The sequence below is a fragment of the Berghia stephanieae genome, chromosome 3 (genome assembly GCF_034508935.2).
Source record: "Berghia stephanieae isolate SIO BIC M18660-M18661 chromosome 3, UCSD_Bste_1.3, whole genome shotgun sequence".
Lineage (NCBI taxonomy): Eukaryota > Metazoa > Mollusca > Gastropoda > Nudibranchia > Aeolidiidae > Berghia > Berghia stephanieae.
The window spans coordinates 85220119-85247976 of record NC_088362.1 but is presented as its reverse complement, the minus strand read 5'-3'; the positions used below and the strand labels follow the sequence as shown (position 1 = coordinate 85247976).

The following is a 27858-nucleotide window of genomic DNA, read 5'->3' as shown; positions in this document are numbered from 1 at the left end:
CCGACAAATAACAATGGAAATATATCTTTATTTTATTTTCGCACCGTCTTAACTTAGTGACTTGATAAATGAACCTGTTCAAAACCAGTGCATCGATATAGCCTAATGCAGCTCTGACGTAGCTTTCGTGAACTCTTAAGTATGACGTAGGTGTTGCTCTAACCCAGTGGGTGAATAGTTCGTGATGGTAGACTATGTTTTCAATGTTTTTCGAATTTTTCTTTATAATAACAAACTGGCAAACTACAAGGATAGAGCAGTAAAGTTAGGTGCCCCAAACGTAAACAATAACAAGTTGCTTGTGATTTCCGTTAGGGACCGGAATAATTTACGCACAATATAGGTCTCCCAATTTTGTAGTTTGAGTTGTAGGCAATACACTTTCAGTATTGAAAATATGTTTACATAAAATCTAACAGTTGCAGAAATAATAATATAAGGCTAAATTATTATGAAAATCAGGCTCCGAATATTCTCGTTTTGTTCACACCAGCGCAATAATTTGCTTGTCTAAATAGATAGACATGTAACTTTTGATAATTTTAGAAAATTTTACCTTTTGTTCCATAAATATCCATATCTAGACATTTATTTGATGCATGATCGAGTATTTATGAATATGTGTTTCTTTGCCACCTAACAGCCAAATTTTAAAGGTTATTTTTTTCTATTATTTACATTGGAACGTGAGCTGTCAAGACAGGAACATGTGGTTTGCCACGTGCTTCTCGACCTTTGTTTACGTTTGGGGCACCTAACTTTACTGCTCTATTGGGTGATGTGCTTTTCTAACTTTTCCTTGCAAGAACACCGGATACTGAAGGTTGCGGCTATTTTTCAACTCAATATTATTTTTTCATAGTAGTAGTAGTAGTAGTAGTAGTAGTAGTAGTAGTAGTAGTAGTAGTAGTAGTAGTAGTAGTAAATCGAAAATCTTTAGTGGTTTGCATTGCTCGATCAGATAAAATAAACATTAATACTAAGTTACTCGATCTATTCACTCCTCTTTCAATACATTTTTAAACGGTCCCAATTTCTTTCACACATCATCCCCCTCTCTCTCTCTCTCTCTCTCTCTCTCTCTCTCTCTCTCTCTCTCTCTCTCTCTCTCTCTCTCTCTCTCTTCTCTCTCTCCTCTTGATTTCTCTTGAAGTTAATATTGGACAGAAAAAATCAAATAAATCATTTCCATCAATAATAATAATGAATAAAATATATATATATTATATAATATATAATAATGTATAATATATATATATATATATATATATAATCGTTTGATACAAATATGGTACAAATAGTGATCGACATGTATAATGACAATTATTATTTTAATATTACACGAATGTTTGAGACAGCTACATTAATGTTTCAGCAAATTGTGCATCGTCAGACTGTAGTTGGTTGTCGACAAACTAAAATTCAACCAAACAACTCAGTCCTGGACATGCCAATTAAGTTTCGAGACCTTAATGTAGACATCGTCAAACTTTGGTTTAAAAAAAATCACATATACCAATATCTATGATATTAGCTATATACATATATATTATACTTCAAAATATTGTAAATATTAAAATTATATATATATATATATATATATATATATATATATATATATATATATATATATATATATATAACACATTAAAATTTCTAAGAATGATAAAAATTGTAAATTGAACAAACAATATGGTGATATTATTTATATTGACACCGTAACCGGTGTTTCGCCAGGATCACAATGGGTAGTATTCAAATATGCTGCGGTATCGAATTCTAATTTAAAACTAAAAGAGTATTCAATACATTTGTCTTCGAATCGATGATAAAATTGAATTTGTCGTTTTCAGGAAACAAGGAAAGACCATTCTAACGGAAGAACTTTTGATTTGTGACTTTGTCATTTCCATGAAGAAATTTGTAAGATGCTCATTCATTATCTTTTTGCTTGCAGGCTAGACTATTGCAGCTCCCTTCTATAGAACAGTAAAGTTGCTGCCCCAAACGTAAACAATAACAAGTTGCTAGTGATTTCCGTTAGGGACCGGAATAATTTACGCACAATATAGTCTCCCAATTTTGTAGTTTGAGTTGTAGGCAATACACTTTCAGTATTGAAAATATGTTTACATAAAATCTAACAGTTGCAGAAATAATAATATAAGACTAAATTATTATGAAAATCAGGCTCCGAATAATTCTCGTTTTGTTCATACCAGCGCAATAATTTGCTCTGGTCTAAAAATAGATAGACGTAACTTTTGATAAATTTTACCTTTTGTTCCATAAAATATCCATATCTAGACATTATTTGATGCATGATCGAGTATTTATGAATATGTGTTTCTTTTGCCACCTAACAGCCAAATTTTAAAGGTTATTTTCTTTCTATTATTTACATTGGAACGTGAGCTGTCAAGACAGGAACATGTGGTTTGCCATGTGCTTCTCGACCTTTGTTTACGTTTGGGGCATCAACTTTACTGTTCTATATGGGCTTCCAAAGAGCGTTGTCGTTAGAACGAATTGTCACCCAGACAAAAAAGAATGAGCATGTAACTCCCGTTTTGGAATACCTTCATTGGCTGCCCGTGGAGAGAAGAGTTGATTATAAACTAGCATGCCTTGCCTTTAACTGTACATGTCTTCACAACACTGCTCCAGGTTATTTAAAACCACTCCTTACTGTCTCAGTATCATTTAAAAGAAAAATCCCTCAAACTAAATACTTTGAGAGATCTTTTGCCTTTTCTGCTCCAGCTGTCTGGAACCCTTAACTACGTATACAAGGAACTGTCAGACATTGATACCTTTAAAAATCTCCCAAAACTGAGTTATTTATATCTACCTATTAAATGAATCGTTAATATATGTGTATGTATTTATGTGTGTGGGCTTATATATATTATGTTTGTGTATATACGTTTATACATGCACATAGTGTGTCTATATGTATGTATATATGTGTATATATTTGTTTATTAATTTGTTTATTTATTATTTATCATTGCTATCGAAGCGCTATTGAGGATTGTAAATGGATAATGGCGCCATGTAAATTTCTCATTACATTACATTACATTACGTCTGTATTCCTGGATGGTTGGAGTATGAATTCTCACTAAATTTTGTTGCTCTTTGTTTGTCTATTTGTTTTTCTTCAACGTACATTTGGTTATTGTTTTGCTGACAAGGGGTTTGTACCCGAAGCGTCCATTGCCTTTTCTGTTCCCCTCCGAATACTTTCCATTTCACCTTTTCGTTATTCTATGCTTCAGGCAACTTCAGACAGCACCCCCCCCCCCCACCCATCGCTCTCTACTTGAATTGTCGCGGTTTAGTGTAAATGGTTCTAATGGCTGGGGTTAGGCTATGATAAAAAAAAAAAATTCTTGCATAATAAGAACCAATTACAAATTATATGTTTTCACAGTTTAAAAATAGCAGAGGATTCAACTTCAGTCTGAAAGGTCATTGGATATCGCATATTCTATTCTGTTTCCACGCAGGGCAAGTAGATTAAAATAATAAGAGAAATATGGAACAAAGCAAAACTTAATATGCGTGAATGTCGAAACAACTATTGCAACAATTATTAATGGAACTTTTTTTTAATCCTTTGAAAATTCAAGACCAGAGCTGAGGAAGGTATCGAATACGCTAATTGCCACTAATGTGTACTTTCTAGGGAAAAAATCGATACTTAATAATGATATTATTTGTTACCCATCACTAATTCTCGTGGAGTGAGCCTAGACCTGATTTCTTCACATTGTGAAACATTTATAACAGAAAAATGGTAAGAGCGATCTTTTCCTTTTTACGTTTTAATAATGTTTTGTAATCATTGATAATTTACGCCATCTACTTTTGTTTTATGTTCTTTATGATTGGTCTATTAAACCTACAACAGATTACCAGATGTCAATCGTGCGTGTTGACACTCACCTCTCTAACTCTCTAACCCTAGAGAGAGGTGCGCCGGGGTTACCAATACTTAGCTTCCTTACCAGGACCAATCATTGGTTTGGACAGAAAAATAAATCAAAAACTTACCGCTTACCGTCAAAAGCAGTTTAGATTTGAAGATGCATTTGTTTTCTATCAAAAAACATTCGGTACTAGACAATCCTTGATGAATTTCAAAAGTTGTGTTTGAAATTATATCCAATATATTTTCATGATTCATTCCTCGCGAAATCGTGTGTGTTTACAATGGTGCCGCGCAAAAAAAAAAAAACCAAAGGTTTTTTAAAAAGTTTATTGAGAAAAAGATAGGCCTACGGGAAAAAAAGTGGCCCTAGAGATTGTTATGATATATGTGTGTGAGTAATTGGATAGTAAATATACAGGGGACCACTTAAATGTAAATATTACCTAGATATTAATATTGTACGGAATCACTTCAATATAAAAGCGAAAGTAGAATCTTTGTTATTTGTTGTTGTTTACTTTCTCTTTTGTAAAACCGTTAGTTGAATAAAGTTGTAGATATCACCCTAAAGTGTTATCAAGTTAATCCGAATATTTATATCGCAGCAAACATCACAACATGGTGTCAAGAAGGTCAAGTAACAACTAAGAAAGAGAAGTATATTCTTGTTTACTCAGAAAATCAAGTATCACATAAATAAAGTAAAGTTAGTTGTTAGTGACAACGGATCATGGACCCACAACTGAAACCACAGTCTATGGACTTTGAAAACGGCAATATTGCCGAAAACTGGAAAACATGGAGCCAACACATGAAGCTCCTACTTACTGGGCCTCTAGCTGACAAGAAAGATGAACAAAAATCAAGCTATTTTTTGCTCTACATTGGTCAATCGGGGAGAGATATTTACAATACCTGGTCCCTCCCAGATGATGTGGATGTAGATACACTATTCAGAAAATTTACAGAATATTGCCAGCCAAAGAAAAACACAATAATGGCGAGATTTCGTTTCAATTCACGAACACAGAAAGAACAAGAAACAACTGACCAATTCGTCACAGATCTACGCCTGATTGCCAAAGAATGTGACTATGGTGAACTGAAAGACTCTTTGATAAGAGATCGAATTATCTTCGGTACCAGAAACGACAAAATACGAGAAAGATTGCTACAAGAAGAAGACACAAAACTAGACAAAGCACTTGAAATAGCAAGATCTATCGAAGCAACGAGTCAGCAAATCTCTAATATGACTCTAAACCCATCTAGTGTCAATGCTGTCGATATCAACGCGCTCAGAAAAATACCACATCGTGCCCAATGGGTTACAAAACCAACAAATAACATACCGAGACAACCAGTCCACCAAATGAACCCAACCAGTAGCCATTGTTTTAACTGCGGTGGGCCACCTCACCACCCTTCAACATGTCCAGCAAGAAACAAAATATGTAATTATTGTAAAAAGCCAAATCACTTTTCAAAAATGTGCCGCAAATTGAAATTCAATCAGTCGAAGGCTGTGCACGAGATGCGAGAAGATATTGAAGAATTGTCATTTGAATGCGTTTCAATTGAATCAATAAAACAAGCAACAAACAAAAGAGACGAAGTCTTTGCAAAGATCAATGTCGACCTTCCAGATTACCAGACATCTCACACAACTCTCAAAGTTAAAATCGACACAGGGGCACAAGGAAATGCCTTACCACTGAGACTGTACAAGAGAATGTTTCCCAAACAATTAGACAACAATGGAAACCCAAATTCTCTCACACCATCACAAAAGGTATTGACAGGATATGGTGGACATAAAATCAAACAATTTGGCACATGTATAATAGACTGCAACTACAATAACATACGGCACAGTGCATTGTTTTATGTCACAGAAGATGCAGGGTCTGCAATAATGGGGCTACCATCAGCAGAATCATTGAAACTTGTTACGATGAACTGCGTAATAAAGCGAGAAACAATGATACAAAATAAAGAAGAGCTGATAGATCAGTACCCAGATGTCTTTGATGGCATAGGAAAATTTAAAGGCCAGTATAAAATCCATCTTGACCACAATATACCTCCAGTCATTCATGCCCAACGGAAAATACCAATTGCTCTCAAAGAAAGAATAAAAAAGGAGCTAGACGAAATGTGCCAAACGAACATTATAACAAAAGTAGCAGAAGGAGAGCCCACAAGCTGGGTTAACAGTCTCGTTTATAGAGAAAAGGCAAATGGCAGATTAAGACTATGTCTAGATCCCAAAGACCTAAATAAAGCCATTAAAAGAGAACACTATGTCACACCTACATTAGAAGAAATACTACCTAAACTAAGCGGTGCAAAGTTCTTTTCGATCCTTGATGCCAAATGTGGATATTGGAACATTGAGTTAGACGACCAATCAAGTTACTTAACAACATTCAATACTCCTTTTGGCCGCTACAGATTTCTGAGAATGCCTTTTGGTCTAAAAATGAGCCAAGACATTTTCCAGCACAAGATTGATCAGACTTTTGAAGGTTGTCGAGGTGTTATTGGCATAAGCGATGACATAGTTGTGTTTGGAAAAGATGAGGCTGAACATAATACAAATCTTAAGAAAATGATACAACGATGTAAAGCCACAGGTCTCAAACTAAATCCAGACAAATGTAAAATAAAACAAAAGAAATAAAATTTTATGGAATAATATGTACTGAAGATGGCACTAAACCTGACCCAGACAATGTATCTGCATTACAAAACATGAAGTCACCTCAAAACAAACAAGAATTACAATCCTTTTTAGGACTTACAACATATATGAGCAATTTCATCAAGAATGCCAGTGATCTGACAGCCCCCCTCCGTGATCTTATCAAGAAAGATCAGGTATTTGCTTGGAATGCCAGCCATGAAACAGCTTTCAACAAAATCAAACAAACTATCTCAGACCACACAACATTGGCATACTTTGATAATAGAAAACCTATAACAGTTCAAGTTGATGCCTCAAGGAAAGGGTTTAGGTGCCACACTAATGCAAAATGGTCAACCTGTAGCTTTTGCCAGCAAAGCCTTATCAGATGAAGAAAGCCGTTATGCAAACATTGAGAGAGAATTACTTGCTGTTGTCTATGGGTGCGAAAGATTTCATACTTATCTATACGGACAAACCTTCATTGTAGAGAGTGACCACAAACCACTAAGTACCATCCAATTAAAGAATTTCAAAGCAGCACCACCCCGACTACAAAGAATGTTACTCCGAATACAGCCATACGACCTCACAATAAAATACATTCCTGGCCAAGAAATGAAAGTAGCAGATGTATTATCAAGACTTTCATCTGAAACAAATAATCAAATAAAAGACATGGATGTCAAAATACACCAAGTTATGACAGAATTTAGTAACAACATCTTACAAAGAATACGCGAAGAAACCGCGAAAGATTATGAATTGAATGCTCTGAAAGAAATAGTATACACAGGATGGCCAGAAACTATACAAGAAACCACTATGTTAACAAAACCCTACTGGAACTACAGAGATGAAATTGGTCTCGAAGAAGGCTTACTCTTAAAAAGCCGAAGAATTATCATCCCAAAATCAATGAAACAGGAAATACTAAATAAATTACACGAGCCTCACTTGGGAATCGAAAAAACCAAGTTACGCGCTCGAACCTCAGTATTTTGGAGAAACATTAACCAAGATATTGAAAATATCACCAAATCATGCCGAATCTGTCAATCACTCCAACCAACTCAACAGAAAGAGCCACTAATACAGACAGAGATACCTCCTGGTCCATGGCACACTATTGGGACAGACCTCTTCTATTTGAAAGGAGATGAATACTTACTTATTTCCGACTACTTTTCAAAATTCCCCTTTGTACGGAAAATACCAAAAGGTCAAAGCACCAGTCAGAAAATAACAAATCTAACCAAACAAATTATCAGTGAACATGGCATACCAGTTGTCATAAGATCAGATAATGGTCCACACTTCAGTGGAAATGCTTACAAACAATTCGTTAAATCTTTGGGATCCGACACAAAACCAGCTCTCCTCATTACCCTAGAAGTAATGGATTCATCGAAAGCCAAGTTAAACTAGTCAAACGAACATTATTAAAATCACTTGAAACTAATTCTGATCCCTTTCTATCGATGATTGCTCTCCGTAATACTCCAATTGATAACAACACACCATCTCCTGGTCAAATCTTATTCAATCGAACATTGGCCGATGGTCTCCCCCGTAAACCCACCAAACCAACAAACATACAACCGACAATTAAAAGTCTCGAACAACGTAAAGAACAACAAGCGCTCTACTACAACAGAGCAACACGCCCACTACAAACTCTTAGCAACGACCAACCAATCGTTTACCAAAACAAATCAACAAATAGATGGGAATCTGGTAAGATAATCAACCAAGACAATCATCCCAGATCATACATTGTCCTATCTAACAAAGGGCAAAATATTCGTCACAACCGAAACCATCTCCGAGATGTACCATTCTACGACAAGCCAAAGACAAGCAACACGCCTCTTACTGAACCACAAAGCTACCAACGTAACTCTGAGGCTGAAAAATCTACGAATACGATGGTCGAGCTCCCATGCTCACCATCGTCTGAACAGCCAGTGCACGAGCGCACCTCTGTTCGTGGTGACAACGTGTCTCCACAGGAACACCCCACATCTCAAACTCAAACATACACTACTAGAAGTGGACGCAGTGTTAGAAAACCCATAAAGTACACAATGTAGTTAGGCATGGCCAATTGTTAGGGATGTGAAATCAAACTGAAGATTAATGGCGTCCACACATACATACAAAAACAACGCTAGCGCAACCTAGACACTAGATAAAAGCTACTAGAGCTAACAAATATGTGCGGTAGTATAGTTGCACATATCTCTAAGTGTGTGGTTAGTAAGGCACATATTACATATTACTATTACATGAATTCAAAAAAGGATTACCTGACAAGACAGAAACAATATATGATGTGAACTAATCTTGAGAACATTAATCCAGTGGATTGGCACAAATAGAATGGAATCCATAACAAATTGAACTTTATGAGATGTACTTAGGTCATTTATATAATAGTGTACTAATAGAAATAATGTAATGACATAATGATTTTAAACCCCTTGAATTATTGATCTAAAACTAAATTACTCCTATTTCCATGGATATGTCTGTGTGTATTTTAATCTTAGTAATTCTTCATAACTAATATTAAGTCAAAATTCATTCTTATAAAGAAGAGGGATGTTATGATATATGTGTGTGAGTAATTGGATAGTAAATATACAGGGGACCACTTAAATGTAAATATTACCTAGATATTAATATTGTACGGAATCACTTCAATATAAAAGCGAAAGTAGAATCTTTGTTATTAGTTAATTGTTTACTCTCTCTTTTGTAAAACCGTTAGTTGAATAAAGTTGTAGATATCACGCTAAAGTGTTATCAAGTTAATCCGAATATTTATATCGCAGCAAACATCACAACAGAGATAGGTACTTTGGTAAAAAATTCAAATTGGATTGAGCTCAATGAAACCTATATCATTTTAAAGTGCTTTTCAACACGATTCTAATGATACCAAAATTGTGAAAATCAGATAAGCAGAAAAAAAGTTATGTTAGTTTAAAGGCTGAAAAATGGTCTTCTATTTGCCTTTGTTATTTACTGACGGACTTAGTGACCTGAAAATTGTTGCATTTCCGGTAGTAACCACCATTTGGATTTCAAAACTGGTCTAAAATGGCCGCTAAGATTTGAGTAAGGATTTTACTGGAACGAATTTCATGGATGCGGTATACAACTTTGCCCTGAATTTAATTTTATAAAAAAGTTAAGATGTTAAATAAACGTACCAGCATGAAATTTTGATTTACCAAGTTCTAATCTTTTAATTATCCAAAGCTAAATTATACCCTATTTTATCCATAATCAAAAGTTATACTAAATTGTCATTGATTTTAAAATAAATAAACTACACCAAACGATAGAGTAATTTCTCCTGAAGAAAATAAGACATAAATCATTAAAATCCATCCATAAACAAAAAATCTATGGAACTTTTTCTGAGATCCATCACTCAAAAGTCCAAAAAATCGGGTCACAGCCACTAGGCCATTTATCGGCTCCCTGCTGGAGGGCCAAATGGACGTTTACCAAAGTACCTACTAGAGAGGTATGCAATTTTTTGCATTAGTGCAGTAAAAATTGGTGTGCAAAATTAGTTCGTAGTGGATGCGAGACTGCGTGTATGATGTGTGTGTGTGTGTCTCTTTTTTTGGGAGGGGAGTGCCTACTTACACGGTGACGGGGCATCTAGCCTCAGGATCTACGTACACGTACACGTAAACTGGTTTACCGTTGCAACACAAGCAATAGATGGTCCTCGCTGTCGTGACCGCTCGTGTGTGTGTGTGTTATTTATTTTTTAAATCAAAACAATTTTAACCATTAATGGCGAGATTCCATCTTACACTCCCCAAACTCCAGATCTTAGTCTTAATGTTATCATTCAAAGACAAGCTTTGCGATTTATAGTTTAATTGAAGCCCGAGTCGAAATATACTCTTACTATTGCTCTCTTGGCTCTTGGTGGAAACGATTTATTCTGCATAAGCAATCTGGAGAAATAAATCAGTGTCACTGTAAAAGGTTAAAATTTCACGAAGTACGCACCGTGAACACCGCTGTAACAATCCTTTGATCTACGTCATCAGGCAACCCATTGTTTCTTTCATCTTTTCCCATTCCCCCTTACTAACCCCCCCCCCCCCCCCCCCCCCCCATTCCCCTGCCCATCTCTCTCCTCTCTCTCTCTCTCTCTCTCTCTCTCTCTCTCTCTCTCTCTCCTCTCTCTCTCTCTTGTCATAGTGTTATCCCTTCCCATCTCATTGTAAAATGAAAACGTTTTGCTGTTTGCAGATACATGTATGATTGTTTTGTTTTTTCTCTCACTAGGCATTTGAAAAAAACAAAAACATGAAAAAAAAAAAAAACAACTTAACCTTTTAAAGGCGAATATCAATCTTACATGGACCAAAAATAAAATCTTGCCGTTTTCATAAAAAGACAAAAAACAAAATACAATTTAAAAACATGAGCTTTTATATAGGGCAATATCCACCCAACGTGCTTAAAGCGCTTTTTATCAATATTCTTACTGCTCTTATGGTGGAAACGTTTTTTTTTTTTCTGCGTTCAAAAATTATATAAATGGAGACTATTATTTGAAAACAAAAAAATCAGAGTCACTGGCAAAGGGTTATTTGCAGTACTCCTGCATCCTGTGAGACTCCTACGGCACTTGCTAATCATAAAAAAGGAAATAGCAATCAACAATACTAAGGTGAAAAAAAAAGGAGGGTGGGGGGGAGCAAACCCAGTAGCAATGCAACCTTTTAGCGGCGAAATTCGATCTTTGACCTAACACCAAATCTTCTATCATCAAAAGACAAGTAATGGCAAAACGATTATAGACAATTGAAGTCCGAGTTGCGATAGTCTGGCTGCTCTCTTGGTGGAAACGCTGTATTCCCCGTTAACAATAGTAAAGATAAAAGCAAACTATTATCTGAAAGCAAAAAATTAGCTTCGCTGTTAAGGGGTTAAGAACACCTGCAACTGCAAGCATCTTTGACATGCTCTACGTCACCAAAGTCACCAAGCGACATGTCTCCCTTTCGTCTGCATGCACACACACCCCCCCCCCTCCACTCTCTCACGGTGGTGGTGGTGGCGGCAGATAAAAAAGGCCTTTTTTCTTTCATTCAATCAACTTGACTGCTGTTGGAACCTAGGCCTCTCTACAAGTACAAGGAATAATACTCACTTTTTTTCTGCTCCAACGAAAATATCTACCCCCCAAAGGTCTAATTATTTGTAGCAGACAACAAATTTCTCAAAACGGTCACGTGACACTGTAAAAACAACACAGGAAGTCCATGAAAGCTTATTTACGGCATTTCCTTTGAACCGTGTAAACAACCAAATTTCGTTTTCATTCAACTCAACGGGTCAGATTGGCCGGTATTTTTTAACGAACTAAAGTTCTGAAAAATCAAAATGTTTCTTAGAAAGTTGAAAGATGCTAGTTTTTGAAACAGAGGTAGGTTTTTTTAATAAATATTTATATTTTACGTGAATGCATGCTCAAGGCGAGTTGGACGTTCAGCTGAGGTTGGAAGGCCAAAGGCCCACCTCTCTACCTAATCCTAGGTCTAGATTAAACACATTTCCCCTCAAACTAGTTTTGCTCTGTTAAAAATTTTAGTTAATGACAAATTTCAAGACTTATGATATAGTCGTGATATTTTCTTATGTATTTAAGTTATAGTGAGCAGCAGCATTGGGAGTCAAATTGTGACCCAACTCGCTCATAATCATAAGAGAGTTATGACTTGAAATTGCCTTTTGCTTTAACTAAAAGTTTTAGAGGGAGGTTCAATTAAAGATGCATAACTTCGTTATCAAGAGGAATATCGCAGATATTTTGGTATCATTATTTTCTTTACTAACCGGGCACCTAGCCCCAGGATCTACGTTACACGGTAACATTTATACCTACATGGTAACCTTGAATCTCGCCTTTAACTTTAATGGGTTAAATTGTATTGTTTGATTTTTTAAAATAACACACGTACAGAGCGAGGTCCATCCATTGCTTGTATTGCAGCGGCAAACCAGTTACCGGAGCTACCGTGTACGTAGACACTGCCTTAAGTTTATTTAGAGAGAAGTTAAGTTTCTCAATATAAATTACACTGACTGAGACTGACACCCCCTCACTTTCACTTTCTCTTTGGTCTTCTTGATTTTTAATTAGTTAGGGACTTCGATTCTAGAAAGTCCACTTCTTCATTTCTTTTCGATGTGAATAAGCCATTGTTTTTTTAAGTTAAAGAGAAGGCTGTGGCTATTCGGACTCAAATTCCAATGTGCATACACGCAATCAACATCATTCGGACTCAGACTCAGTTGGAATGGTCTCCTGTGGCAAAAGAAAACCTCAAAAACTGCTAGCACACGCACATACTCATTTTGTACACATACTGGAGTCAGTTAAGGCTAAGGACAGGAAACATGTGTAGGACAGAACTAGAACAGTACAAATGCTGGATAGAAGTTTAGAAGTGTACTTAACAGAAAGGTGGGAATAGAAGACAGAGTGCCCAACCATTGGCGATAGAAAACCCCAAAGATGCATACTCATTCATCATACACACACTCTAGCCATAAATCTCGAGTATGGAAATTGTTTGGAGAAATAGAGTTTATTTTCCAGAACGTAAGGAGAAATATTCACCTCGTTAAAAAAAATTACAGCCTTTTTAACTGTTATTTGGCTTGTTTCTTCGGCTCTCGTGGACCATTTCTTGTTTACATTTTACATTTTGTCGTCTTGTGGTATGATAATAGTAATAGACAATAAATAATTTCAATCACATTATAATTTAGTATTTTTAATATTCCATGAAGCTCTCATTGCAGGTTATTGTATAACTAAACATCCATCAGGAAAAGTTCCAATATTAAAGAGTTTTCCATGTCGCATGCTAATTAGGTAAAGCTTCTGTCACATTCTCGCATATGAATTCTTACCATCCACTATTTTTCTTTTTGTTTTTAAATTTTCAGAAGCCCATTATGCTCCATGGTCATGAGCGTTCCATAACGCAGATAAAGTACAACAGAGAAGGTGACCTCATCTTTTCCTGTGCAAAAGATCCTCAACCAAATGTGTGGTATTCTTTAAATGGTGAAAGGCTTGGTTCCTTTATTGGTCATAATGGAGCTGTATGGTGCATTGACTGTAACTGTATCCTTTTTAACCATCAAGTAGAAAAAAAACCCAGCTTTGATTGGAATTGACCAGTTATCACCGTCTTTTGTTTTTAAAATAAAATTAGTTTTACATGCTTGAGCTTCTGTTACTATGGGGCAGTGTGGTGGCCAAGTGGTTTAAGGCATTGCACTATGACCTGGAAAGTACCAGATTCGATTCCTGCTTGAAGCATTATCTTTTTTTTTTCCTTGGGCAAGATTATTCACCCCCGATTTGCTTGCTTTGGACAACATGGGTGGATCTTGTTGACATCAGATATCTGTTTGATGGATTATCTATATTCCTTCATGGAATGCCTAGGTGGAAGGATGCAATTTAAAAAAAGTTCCCTTATTACTGGCCTTGGGATCAAAATACTAGGACCTCACTGAATCAATTTTCTTTGTGCACCACAGGGTGAAAAGCTAATTTTAATATTGATTCTAAAAACTTAAATGTTGTCACAGAAGAGTTGCATGTGCACCACAGGGTGAAAAGCTAATTTTAATATTGATTCTAAAAACTGAAATGTTGTCACAGAAGAGTTGCACGTTTTAAAATATTTTTGTTTTAATTTCCCTTTTAAAAATTGATGGTCAAGATCTCTTAAAACATACCTAATACATGCATCTTGACCAATCAATATGTGAGAAAGTTTATGTTTGGTCATTTGACAATATCAGGGCTGATAATCTTCAAGGGCAGATTTCCGCCTAAATGGTGGTTTATCTCCGTCCATCACTATCACAATTCCGCTTTTTTCAAAGTTTTTTTATGAATAAAAAAGACTCACCACAATCACTACATCAACATCCCTACTAGTACGACTACCACCACCACACCATCATACCTAAGACCACTACCAATACAGCCACCACCACATTATTTATCCCTACTACTACTACAACCACCATCACACCATCATCTCTACCACCACCACTACTGCAACTACCACCACATCATCATCCCTACCACGACTGCTACTACAACCACCAACACATCATCCCTACCACTACAGCTACTACAACCACCAACTCATCATCAACCCCACCACCACTACTACTACAACCATCATCACATCATCATCCCTACCATCACTACTACTACAACTACCACCACATCATCATCCCTACCACCACCACCACTACTACGACAACCAGCACCACATCATCGTCCCTACTACAACAACCACCACTTCATCCCTACCACCACTACTACTACAACCACCACTGCTACTACAACCATCATCACATCATCATCCCTACCATCACTACTACACAACTACCACCACATCATCATCCTACCATCACTACTACTACAACCACCACCCTATCATGATTAATGCACAACTACTACAACCACATCATCATCTTACGACCACACTACTACAACCACATCGGCGCTGATATGACCTTAATATGTCACAAGTGCTGTAAAACCCTTTAAAACAAAACAAACTACAACCACAATCTGTTATATTTACTCTTTCAACTTTTGAAATTCCTCGGAGTGGTATGTGGTGTTAGAAATTGATGCGAGACACATTTTGGATTACATCTCAGTAAATTTTGATGAAATTCAAATTTTTAGTTATAGTACATGGGCGGGTCATGAAATGATCTACGTGCTGACAAATTTCCTCTTTTGTGCCCAGTCATTCTCATCCCTGCAATATATTAAGTTGGACTGAGTCTGTAATAAAGTTAAATTTCAGCTTTTAATTATTTTTATTGAGAGCAATATCCACTAAACGTGTTCAGTGTTTTACAAGGTGACCCTAGCCAGCAGCTACACTCAACATGTTGGACGAAACATGACGCATGTTAGGTGAAATTACTTTTTTTTTTCTTTTTTTTTTTTTTAGACAGAGAACATTGTTAATGGCCAGGTACACATTTTATACCTGATTACGTAAAGGGAATGTGAGTAAAGAGCCTTTTCCAAAGACTCAACTATGTACCGCTCAGAGCAGGACTCGAACTCTAGACCTTCCAGTTCGAAGGCGACTGTCATGCCACAAGACTTCATAGCCACACATGATTAGAAATTGAGCCTTTTTATTGGAATCCTTAACTGATTAATAGGGGACACAACAAAGGTACTGACCGGGGCTGCTGACAATACATGTAAATTATGGGATTGTGAAACAGGTAAGTGCTTCGAGCTTGTTTATTTTTTAAATAGGGCTAAATCATGCCTTTTATTTTAAGATTTTTCTTTGATGTTATATCCACCTGCAACATCCCTGCAAAGTCCACCGGTCAAGCTGTCGCTATTGATTAATGGCACAAGGATTAATTATGTATGCACAGCTTCAGATGGTATTTTTTTTTTTTTTTAAATAATAGACAATGTATATGCTGCAATGATTCATAAAATTTATTTATGGTATTGTGTCAGTGTAGAGCATATTTTTATATTCTGTGTCAGTACAAATTTTACAAGTTTTGTACAGAAATATTAGGCTTCCAGTTGCGTCAATATAGCTGTTATAAAGAGTTAAGAAAATGTGTATAGTATGTCTATGAAATCAGTGCTGATTTTGCTGTGTCAAATAATATATTCATCTGATAAAAGATCAGACCTCTAAGTGATAGATGTGTGAAAAAAATCATGATCATATCTTGTGTCGTCATTTTACACTCGTGCTTGATTGCATGAATTGTGGTGAAAACCCTTTTTTATGATGTTGGCCTTGACAGACTACTGCCAAAAGTGACACAAGACCAGTTATGATGTCGATATGCCAGACACAGGTAGTTTTAGTGCTGATAGTGTAGTGAGTGTAGCTAGCTTGGTGTTCATGCTGGAAACTTGGGCTTGCTTCTTAACATTTTGATTTCATTGTTACAATTTAAGATAAAGCTTACTGAAATCTTTATTTCCTATCTATATAGGTACACAGTTGGCTTCAATTGAAACGAAAACAGCTGTCAGATCCAATGGGTTTTCATACAGTGGCAATATGATTATGTTTAGCACAGACAGAACTATGGGATTCCCATGTGAACTCAACATATATGACATCCGAGATGGTTCACAAATGAGTAAATATTAATACTGATAGCTACATTATTAATTTTATTTTGTAACTCTTTCTGTATCCTAGTTTTTTTTTCTTGATTTTTTTTCTCTGTATTTATTTTCTTTTTTTTCTTCTTCTTTCTTCTCTCTCTCTCTCTCTCTCTCTCTCTCTCTCTCTCTCTCTCTCTCTCTCTCTCTCTCTCTCTCTCTCTCTCTCTCTCTCCTCTCTCTCTCTCTCTCTCTCTCTCTCTCTCTCTCTTTTTATTTTTTTTTTTTATAATTTTGTATAATGATAATGAAACCAAACAATAATTATTAAGTAAATAATCATCATGATAGTTATATGGTAATGCTAATAATAATAGTTGTCGCAGAAGTCCATGGGTGCATTTCTTTTTCTTCTTTTTTTCGTTTGGTATCAGGATGCAGATTATTTAAAAAATTCAGTGGTTTCAAGGTTTTGAGTTGAGACCCCCTGGAAGTGGTTTATGCTAATTAACTAACCCAACTAGTTTGCACCTGTCATCTCTCTGTTTATGATATACTAGCTAATATGCAAATATTTTTATTGCTACTCTTATTTTTCCGTTTTACTCTCTCCCCTGGCCTGGCATCTTTGCCTAATAAACCGAATACACGAGAGGCAGGTTCTTAGGCACTTTAATCATTATATTGGTGTACCTTGTTTATGATTTCAAAGATACATGTTTGATTTTATTCTAAGTTTATCCCATCTTGTTTTTGTTTTTTTTGTTGGGTTTTTTTTTTTTTTTTGTAGCTTTTGAATTTATCATAACTTTTATCTACCCAAACAGGCAATGGAGATCCATTAAAGAAAGTGCCAATTGATGCTTCCATGTCTAAAATCACAGCAGCTTTTTGGGGAACAATGGAGGATTACATCATCACTGGGCATGAACAGGGTGAAATATGTATGTTTGATACGAAAGTAAGTACATTGTGAAATGTGTAATCTTTTATTTAATGGACATTATAAATGTTAAAGCTTTTTACATATTGGTGCATATTTTGTAAGTAACATGAAAAGTCTGTTTCAGTGGATCTTAAACAAGAGATTAATAGACTGAGATCAGTTCTTAAAAAGAGAGTTGGTTTATGGAATATTTTGAATGTTATTGATTTATATTGTACAGGGTGGTATTCCTGACCTCCCATAGGCGGCAGGGATGCACTTACTGTGTCTTCTATCCCCCTATATCTGTTTTCCAACATGCTTTCTGCCTTTGTCTTGGAATGAGGTTACTTGGTTTTTTCCTGGCCTTGGCCAGATACAGTCAAATGTATAGTTAGTTTTGGGAGATGATATTTTTTGTTTTGTAAATCATCTCCCTATTATGCACTGTATTATGTTTATTTACATATTATATATCATTTGTAGACATTTGAGTGTGTTCCTCTTAGTGGGAACTTGTGCTTATGTCTGGGTGAGACTTTTAGGTGATCTCAAACTAAGTACTTTGATAGTGTACTCTTGGAATCTACAGTTGTTTCCTATTTGAACCAATTCCCCTTTGTCTCATGTATTTCTGGAACTTTTTAATATCCCATTTTCTTCCTTTTGCTGATGCTGATGTGACCTTAATGTGTTACAAGCGCCGTAAAAGCCTTAAAAACAAACTAGATTGTTGTTGTGATAAAAACTGTGACTGTCATTATTTAAACATGACACAATCATCTCGTATTATATATTACAGATATGTCACCCTTTCAAAGATTTTATCAGAATACAGATTTTATTTTAAATTAAAAGATATCAGTCACTATTTTGACATGTAACAAATATTTTATCTTTATTTTAAAATATTTCTGTAACATATCCATAATGAGACTATTAAACTAGAAACCAGAAAATTATGTTAATATCACAGAATTTTAACTTGATATTTGATGGGCTTTATAACTTATTCTCAAAAGAAAACATCGACAATATCTTGTATAGCATTTGACAGATGTTTCAGTATAGAGTAAAAAGCTCTTGATATTTTACCCCTAACTATAATTAAAATATTTTATCTGATTTTTTTTTATCTAGTCAGGAGATATAGTCAAAAAGGCCAAGGACCACACACAAAAAATAAATGATTTACAAGTGTCCAAGGACGGCACCATGTTCATCACAGCTTCCAAGGACTTTACCTCTAGGGTATGCAGTGTTACTTTCTAATTTTACTTTGAATGAAGTGATGGAATCGATAAAAAACCTTATTGTCTCTAATTTTTTTCCATTTTATAATGTTTCAATTGACAAGATGCAGCACCTTGAGCTTGTTGAGATACAGGTTAACTCAACCAGCCCTGATCACGGATTTATCCTTGATTTCCGCTACTGCACACGAGCCCTGAACACGGATATATATCTGTGACAGACTGTACTGCTCAAACTGCTGTTTGTTTGTTGATTGGCTAGTTTTCTAGAAACAGACTATAATTTTATTATTCATGAATGAGTGATCAGTTGTTTTCTACTTGTTTTATTAATTAATTGTTTCATTCAAACAAGCGTGGCTTGGTCAGGGGATGTAAATCTTTCCGAATTATTAGGATTTCTGAATTTTCTGGTAGTCTACTTTTCAATAGAATATTGCATAAATTTCTTCACTTCTAAATTTTTATTTAACGATAGTAAGCGTGCACATAATTAAGTACAGTTTTGTGCCCAAATTTAATATACTGATACACAACTGAAGCACATCTTTAGTGCCGATAGCATTATTTTGGCATATTGAAAAAAATTTTGAAAAATTTACCGGAAGCAGTATTTTAACTAGAATCGAAAGTAGAAAATCGAACAAATCCACATGCTATTATCAGTGACTGTCTACTGGCACTGGGTTACAAGTGCCTTGAGTCATTGCTTGACTCGGATTACTATTGCAATTAACTATCAATACATGATTTTAATTACTAATTTAGAGAGGTAAGTGGATATCGATATCATCTTTGTTCTTAGTGATAACTTGAGTGAAGGATTCACCCTCAATCGTGTTCTTTCCGTAGATTTTCGTTTTGGCTTTTCATACCGATCAATCACCATAATATCTCATCATCATCAACTGCTGTGTTTAAGTTATTTAACTAAAGTTCTATCATCTATCAGCCTTGAATATTATTTTTTACCAGTGATTCTTGTGTTTTTAAAACTTCATTTGTTAATCAATGTGATCGCTGAACTGAATTCAAGTTGAAATGGGCGAGAGACAAAAAAAACAGCTTGTTGACATTTCACAGCCTATTGACGCCATTGACATAGTGTCTAAAAATAAATTTAGATGGGAATGGCTCTAAATGAAAGATCAAAATGATGACTTTTTCTCAACGTATATTCGCAAACTTGATAAGGATGGGCTTGTTTGGTGTTGTTATTGTTGGAGAACTGAAGTTAAGTATGCCATGGGTGGGGCTGGATGTTTAAAATCTCACGCTAAAACCAAAGTTCATCTTCGAAATAGAAGTCTATTAAAAACAAATCAGTGTTTGCCTGCTGCTATGCAAGCTGTGAAAAATAAAATTGATGGAATTTCAAGTGCTCCAGTGACCACAAAATCTTTGCCGGTGCACCCTCCAACCTCACTGACTTAGGTTTACCTAGAGAAGAATCCTCTGTGCCTAGTGATCCAAAGCCTGTTTCATTTAAAGATAGATTATCTCACCAGGAAGCTTTTCTATGCTCATTTATTGCTGAGCACTCATTACCTTTATCTATGTCTCCTCATTTGATATCCTTCGCTTATGAACTTGCTAAGGACATGAAAGTACTTAGTCATTTACACATGGAAAGACAGACTGCAACATATAAGTTAAGATATGGATTGTCTCATCTTGAGCATTTTCGTCTAGTAAATGAAATGAAGAAAACTCCTTTCTCCATAAATATAGACGAGTCAACTTCAAAAGGATCAAAGAAAAGAATATTGAATATTTTAGTTAATGTCACTTATATGCCAGCATAGAAATGATAACTGTGAATGCAAATACAGTTTTCCAAGCGGTCAGAGACAAGTTGGCCAATGATGATGTGCCTCTTACAAATTTGATAACAGTATTGTCAGACTCGGCTGCTTACATGAGAGGGTCAGTAAATGGCTTCCACAAGAAACTGAAAGAAGTAGCACCTCATATTCTAGACATAGATAGCATGTCATCATATCCACAATGCTGTTGGCAAGTTTGCTTCATTGCTAGATGAGAATAATTTTATTGTAAGACTACTTGATGATTTATATAATGATTTTGATTATAGTGCTGATTTGAGGGAAGATCTGAAACAGATTTGTCAGTTGATGGGAGTGTCAGAACTTATTCCACAGGTGGATGTCAATATATGATGCCTCATCTCGCTTCCTGGAATTAAAAAATCTGTTTTTTACTCATCATGGCTGACAGTGGAAGAAAAAAAAGGATCATCAAACAGAATTTATTACTCTACTTAAGCATGTTAAGAAAGATGCAAGATTAAATATTGTTTTTATTTTACAAAGATTGAGAAGAAAGAAGCTGACCAGACCAGGAAAAGAAAGAAAAGGAGGATAGCAGTCAAGTTATATGTTAAGAAGGATTATACACTTTTACTGTCGAATGTTATTTGCAGCATACTGCCCATCTTTAAAAGCTTTATATTGACTTTTGAACAGAAGGAGCCAATGATCCATAGACTGTATGACGAAATGGAACTTTTATATAAAGCTTTTTTGACATGCTTTTTGACTCATGAGTATGTCAATAGTTTCCAGAATTTTACAAGAGTTAATGTGAGGAGTGAACATACCCATCCACTTAAAATATCTTTATTGGAAATGCTGCTCAACAGATCCTGAAAAATTTAAGTCATGAGCAAGATAAGATGTTCAGAACAACTGTCCTTACTGCATTTGTTGAAACTGGAAAATACCTGAAACACAAGCTTCCACTCGCTAATAAAATATTATCTCTTCTTTCAACTCTTGATCCCGAGTTATGTGGTCACAGTAGAGCCTCCTCTGGACCGCAAGATTTGTTTGATTGCATTCCAACATTGACACAGGGAATTGACAAAGATAAATTTTCTACTGCTGCATCTACCTTTCATTCATATCAAAAATTTACCTCATCAATTAAGGAAGACAAGTTAGATAAATGGTGGTCATGTGCAATATCCAACCCTCATTACAAAATTTTAAGCCCAATCATTAAAGCCTGTCTCTCCATTTTCACTGGCCCAAGAGTGGAATCATCTTTTAGTGTGATGAACAATATTATAACCCCCACAACCAATAGGCTAGATGTAGGTACCTATGAAGCCATTCACAAGATTAAATATAAATTACTAAATGCTAATAAAAGTTCAGTTTTTTCAAAGAAATGATCCAGTTTATAGTCCAGTAGATTCTTCTTTATGCTACTACATGCAAACTGCTGGGATGAGAATTAAAAGTTTAAATCCCAAGAAAAAAAAGGGGGAAAATTCAAAGAAAAGGAAATTCAATAACAATACACCAAGCAGCCCAAGAATGCAGACAACAAATTGATAGATCCACAACTGTGTCACTAAAGAGACAATCTGATATAGAAATTCCACATTCCAGTTGTAGCAAAAGGCTTTGTACAAATAATTAATTGTAAGACAGGTAAGACGCTTAATGCTGATTAAAAAAAAAAATTTTGAATTAATTTCGCAGTCCTTCAGAATTTTTTTCAACTTTGTATATTTACATCCCTGTTAAACATGCATCATTTTCGACACAATCTTAGTGTAAGGTTTTCAAGATGGCGAAACATCTGTTTACCGCAAATGATTCATATTCACAATCAAGCATCCTGATCAACGCTTGTCCTTGTTCCGGATAGTAGAGAGCTACGATATTTTACTACACATAATAACAGTATTATTATTATTTTATTTTTACATATATGTATTATTTTTTACATATGAATTCCTGGCCATTTTATGATAAAACCACTATTTCATCTCCTTCCCCGATTCTTTACTTTTGCCTCATTATAGAGACTTTTCAAAATGCTCTCGGGCTTTTGATCTTACATGTATCACTTTGTCTTTCCATATTCATTTAGGACTAGTATTGATTGTTATGACCCCAAAAAAATTGAAAAAGACATAATGAAAACTTTTTTTTTTTAATGAATGTTTGAAATTAGGCTAAAATGCCCAGGGCTCAGGCGTGGACCACTCAGTCAGTCCTAGGGCTGAAAGAGTTAAGGCACTATAGAAATACTATGTAATATTATTGTTATTACCTCTTCTTCTTATTATTATTACTATTATATTATTATCATCATCTTTCCTTTCTCATGCAACTTGTGTCCGGTGTGTTATTTTATTAAAATTTCAGAACATTTGAAAGAAGAGGAGCAAAATACAAGTTTTTACCTCTTAATTTAATGTACAGTGTATATTTATCTGATAACATTTTTGTTGATGATCATTTATATTATTATTTTTACTTTATAATTCTAATTTATTTTAGGTTTAATATTGTCATATTTTTTCATATCTTTTACAGCTGTTTGATACCAACACATTGGAGCCTTTGAAGCTATACAAAACTGAACGTCCAGTGAACTCAGCAGCAATCTCACCTCTCAATGACCATGTTAGTATTTAATTAAATTTATTCAAGTACCTTAAACAAATGTCTTGATTTTAAAGTTTATAAAGTGTCAACAGACTTGCCAACCAGTATGATTTCTCATGTTTTAATATGAAATCCAAAATGTGATATGATAATGTTGATTAAATATGCTGAGTGCAAAAGGGTCGGGATTTGTAACAAAAAGTGGAAGAGTATGATTTAACTTGTTTCCAGTTCTGTGATTACTAAATTTGAATAGTTGCTGAGGTTGAAATTATGATTTTCAGAGGGAAAATATGAGAAAACTAGCTGAATTATTGGGGAAAATATGATAAATCTTTTTAAATTGTTAGGATTGGTTGGCAAATCTGGAGTCAGATGCAGAAAAATTGTAAATTTCAGTATGGTTACGCTTAACCTGCTGACCTCTTGATAGTGTGCGCTTGGCTAAGAAACTCACAACATTGCCATCGGGAAATATAAATTATATTTATTATGGGAAATGTTGATAAGGTTTGGAAAAAAAATGCATCTAAAGTGTGGTCGGATTTTTACAACTTTGGTCGGATTTTTAGTGGTGGACTTTGGTAGACACCCTCTATATTCACATGCAGCTTGAATTTCTCTCATCCTGTCCCTCTTCATTGTTACCTCTGCAGGTAGTACTTGGAGGGGGTCAAGAAGCCATGAATGTAACGACATCTTCCACCAAAGTGGGAAAGTTTGAGGCTCGATTTTTCAGTCTGGTCTTTGAAGAAGAATTTGGACGTGTCAAGGGACATTTTGGACCCATCAACAGTCTAGCATTTCACCCTGATGGAAAAAGGTTAGTTTTTCTTTCTCCTTTATAATGTAACTTGGGTAGAAAATTATGTCAGTTTATTCTAATAGCATGGAAGTAACAATTGCGTGCTACCTTCTGCAAAAGGTAAAAAATCTGATGTAAAGTACACCCAGCCATTATATCACTGTTGATTGGTCGTTGAACCTAATCGAGCATAGAATGTTTATGCAATGTCCTTTTTTGCTTACACTCTTGTTGCATTTAGGGTTAAACTGTTGGATAGGTACCTAATTTTTTTCTTGTATTCAGAATAAATTCATTGGGGAATAATAAATAGCAATCCTGAGTATCTATGCTCAATTGTGTATTCATAAAGTCAATGGTAAATTTGATAATGATAGCTAAGGAACAACTGAAGCTTTTAAATATAAGAAGATGATCCGAGAGCAAAACACAAAACAAAAAAAAGAGGGGGAGGGGGGAGCTTTCTTGTCTGTAATACTCTTCAACAGTCCTAACGTCACTTCCTTCCTAATGACGCATGGTAACTTAGTAGCACTGGCTCTAAACTATCCGAACAATGGCGGACGCCCGTATGAAATATTTCTCCGGCGAGCATAAAAGCGTATTCAGAGGAAAAAACCCCATAAATTTGATCATAAATAAATTTGTTTTGATTTTTACACATTCTGATCGTAAGGCATATGGAAAGTTCTAGCCAGCATGAAGATTAAAAAGTAATGATTTTCTTTGTTTAGAACCAAGATGGCCGCCGTTGCTGGGCGGCGTGACATCAGACTACTGAATTCAATTGTGTGTTCATAAATTTAATGGTAAATTTGACAATGATAGCTAAGGAGCGACTCAAGCTTTTAAATATAAGATTATCCGAGAGAAAAACACCAAAAAAAAAAAAAAGGGGGGGGGGGCTTTCGTTTCTGTTCAATACAGTGACATCTGTATATAATTGGGGGGGGGTATAAAATCCCTGGGTATTTTTTTTTTGTTGTTTTTTTTTTTTTTTTTTTGAAAAGTTGATTTTTAAGAGTAAGAGCCTGATCTTTTATAACCTAGGCACCGGAACCCAACCAATATCTTCAAAACAATGTATTAGCTCACATTACGCTCAGGTAAGCCCACAGCTTATGGCAAAGGAGAGCTAGGCTATCTCTAGTTCGTAAATACTCTGTGTTTTTGAGTGTGTGTATAGGCTACTAGCTACTATACTACTACAACATCATTTTCAGTGTAGCATGGGCCTTGCTGACAGCAGTTTTTAACACAACACATAAACACACAAACACACACTCAGCTTGAATGTGTGAGTGAGGCTACAAATGATAAAAATTGGTGATTTGGGCCGTTTCCTTGAAATTCAGCTATGGTTTCTCTAAACCCTTAACCGGCAATTACTATTGTTATACCAACTCCTTTTAATTGTACATCTAGAATCCTTTACATTTACTATCCAATTTTCATCCAGTTTACTGGCAGTGATATGACCTAAATGTGTTGCAAGCGCCGTAAAACCCTCAAAAATAAAAACAATCATCATCTATGGGGCTCATGATTATATGTCCTGAATCTGTTCAGTTTAAATGTTCTTAAAATTCAATTTTTCACTTTTTTGTCATCCACAGTTACAGCAGTGGAGGAGAGGATGGTTATGTACGAGTACACTACTTTGACAACAATTATTTGGACTTTGCTTTCGAGTATTAAGATTATGATGCATTGTATATTTATTAGGTGGACTATTGTGAATAAACTCAAAATAATTCGGAAATCAAATATTGTTATGGATTTATATTTTTAGCAGCAGGCAGGAATCTCTCATTATTGAATACCAGTCTTTTGACATCTTTGGATGGTCTCATGCTCTATACATGGCTGTTGGCCTCTATTTTTCTGTTTTCTTTAACTTATGAGATTCTTACTTTTATCTTCAATCAAAAGAATTACAGTGGAGTCCAGTTAAGATAAACCTCAGATATGAAGAAGTTTTCTTTATATAAGCAACAGTCCGATTTAGTAGGCTTGTTTATTTGCTAAATATGGCTTAAAGCAAGCCACTTGGTATACAGTGCAACCCCTGGATAACAGGACCGGAAAATGATGCCGTTATCCAGGGTTGTCATTGTTCCAGGCTTTTCAAGATAGCGGAAAAAGGGGGCTTGGTGAGACTGGTGAATACATAACAGTGCGATGCACGGACCAGTGCCTCAGAGAAGACATGTCTCTAGAATGTGTAATTCTGTTGACAAAGTGTATAACACTTACTCTTTCACTCTCCAGTATGTATTGTCATTGTTTTTATTGTAATTAGTGCTCTTACGCCATTTAACAAAACTAAACTTTTAATTTAAAATATCAAGTGCCAATATGATATTACGGTACAAGAACACAGATACACACATCTAGATTTGATTTTTATTAAAATGAAATCCATGGGTACTGCTGATGAGTTTTGAATACCAAAATTTTTATTTAAGTGCATCAAAATTCAGAAGCACTTAAAAATCAGTAGAGTTACATTTTGCGATATTAAGAACAAAACAAACTAGGTATTAACCACAATAAGCTCAAATTTGGACATGTTAAGGGAAACAACTGCTTCTTAAAAAGAAAATTATAAAATGAAAGTGGCTGTTATTGACTTCCCCGCTGTTCCAAATTACCGTAAGACCATAAATATCCATAATTACGCCCATTGGACAAGGCATTGCCTGATATCAGTTACCCTCCACTGACCTCAAACAGGTAGCTAACATTGAACATAGACGGTTACGGTTAATGGACCCTTGAGAGTTCCATCTACTTCTTTTGCTGTGGTTCCATATTAGCAACGGTTGATTCCACACAGTGTAGTAAGCACATGTTCTGATTGGTCGGTAACAAAGTGATCTCATTGAGAGGGGAAAAAAGACTTTTATTGGTTAAAGAGTATGAGATGACGATGGTCCAGGCATCAAGCATAGGTTTTTTTTATTTTGCAAAAATATTGGGACCAGAGGTCAATGTCGCTATCCAGAGGTTGCACTGTATATATGTTGTCCATAGGGTGTAGTTTGAAAAAATAGTGCTTAGGCCACTGGGACCCCCCCTCCCCCCCCTTTGGGAGTTTATGCCACTATGTTTTTCAAATAATAGAACTTATTGGCCATACAAATTCCACTGTTACCGTAAAAATAAGTGTCATTTAAGAGAGTTATGGCCCTTTGAAAAAAGTGAGTTGTGTCCCCTTGCAAAAAAGAGACAACATTTCTTTCAAAGGCTCTGGAGACTACAATATTAATTCAAATATATGCAAATTGGGTATCAAACTGAAGGAAATTAAATATACTATCAAACTATGTGCACAAGCTTTCAATTTGTAAATATTATATAGATTCACAGAAAGTTGAAACAATTTGTCAGTAATCTCATGAAGTGTCATATCTAAACTTATGGGCTATTTCAGTGTTTTACACAAAAATTATTTTAAATATGGCCAAAAACAGCATGTTCATTAAAAATGGAGCACTGAAGAAAGCTGTGGCCCAAGCCTCAACAACAACCTTCATATTTCTCCGTCACAGGAAAAACAAAAAGTGTACGCAACCCTTAAATTTTTCTCCACTTTGTGGGATGCCAAATTCATCATAATTTTCATTCTTT

At 35.3% G+C, this 27858-nt stretch overlaps 1 protein-coding gene across 3 annotated transcripts; it reads left to right on the top strand.

The window, feature by feature from the left end:
- The first annotated feature begins 170 nt into the window (after window positions 1-170).
- LOC144968682 (eukaryotic translation initiation factor 3 subunit I-like) lies at window positions 171-25992 on the top strand. 3 transcript variants are annotated; one of them, XM_078907251.1, is made up of 10 exons: window positions 171-253; window positions 773-823; window positions 13620-13800; window positions 15891-15956; window positions 16704-16853; window positions 17646-17779; window positions 18884-18994; window positions 23349-23438; window positions 24077-24243; window positions 25842-25992. In XM_078907251.1, the coding sequence occupies exons 1-10, from the start codon at window positions 185-187 to the stop codon at window positions 25921-25923; spliced, it is 1101 nt and encodes a 366-aa protein (XP_078763377.1). In that variant the 5' UTR covers window positions 171-184; the 3' UTR covers window positions 25924-25992. The 3 variants fall into 3 exon arrangements, with proteins under 3 accessions (XP_078763377.1, XP_078763378.1, XP_078763379.1); XM_078907252.1 differs by lacking the exons at window positions 171-253; window positions 773-823 and adding an exon at window positions 1897-1923; XM_078907253.1 differs by lacking the exons at window positions 171-253; window positions 773-823 and adding an exon at window positions 3700-3802.
- Window positions 25993-27858: the final 1866 nt, after the last annotated feature.

Bases quoted from the DNA above. Each gene is read 5' to 3' on its own strand.
- LOC144968682 (XM_078907251.1), top strand. From the start codon at position 185: ATGGTAGACTATGTTTTCAATGTTTTTCGAATTTTTCTTTATAATAAC. The intron at 15,957-16,703 runs GTAAGTGCTTCG...CTATCTATATAG, and splicing joins ATTATGGGATTGTGAAACAG to GTACACAGTTGGCTTCAATT. The intron at 17,780-18,883 runs GTAAGTACATTG...TTTTTTATCTAG, and splicing joins TATGTATGTTTGATACGAAA to TCAGGAGATATAGTCAAAAA.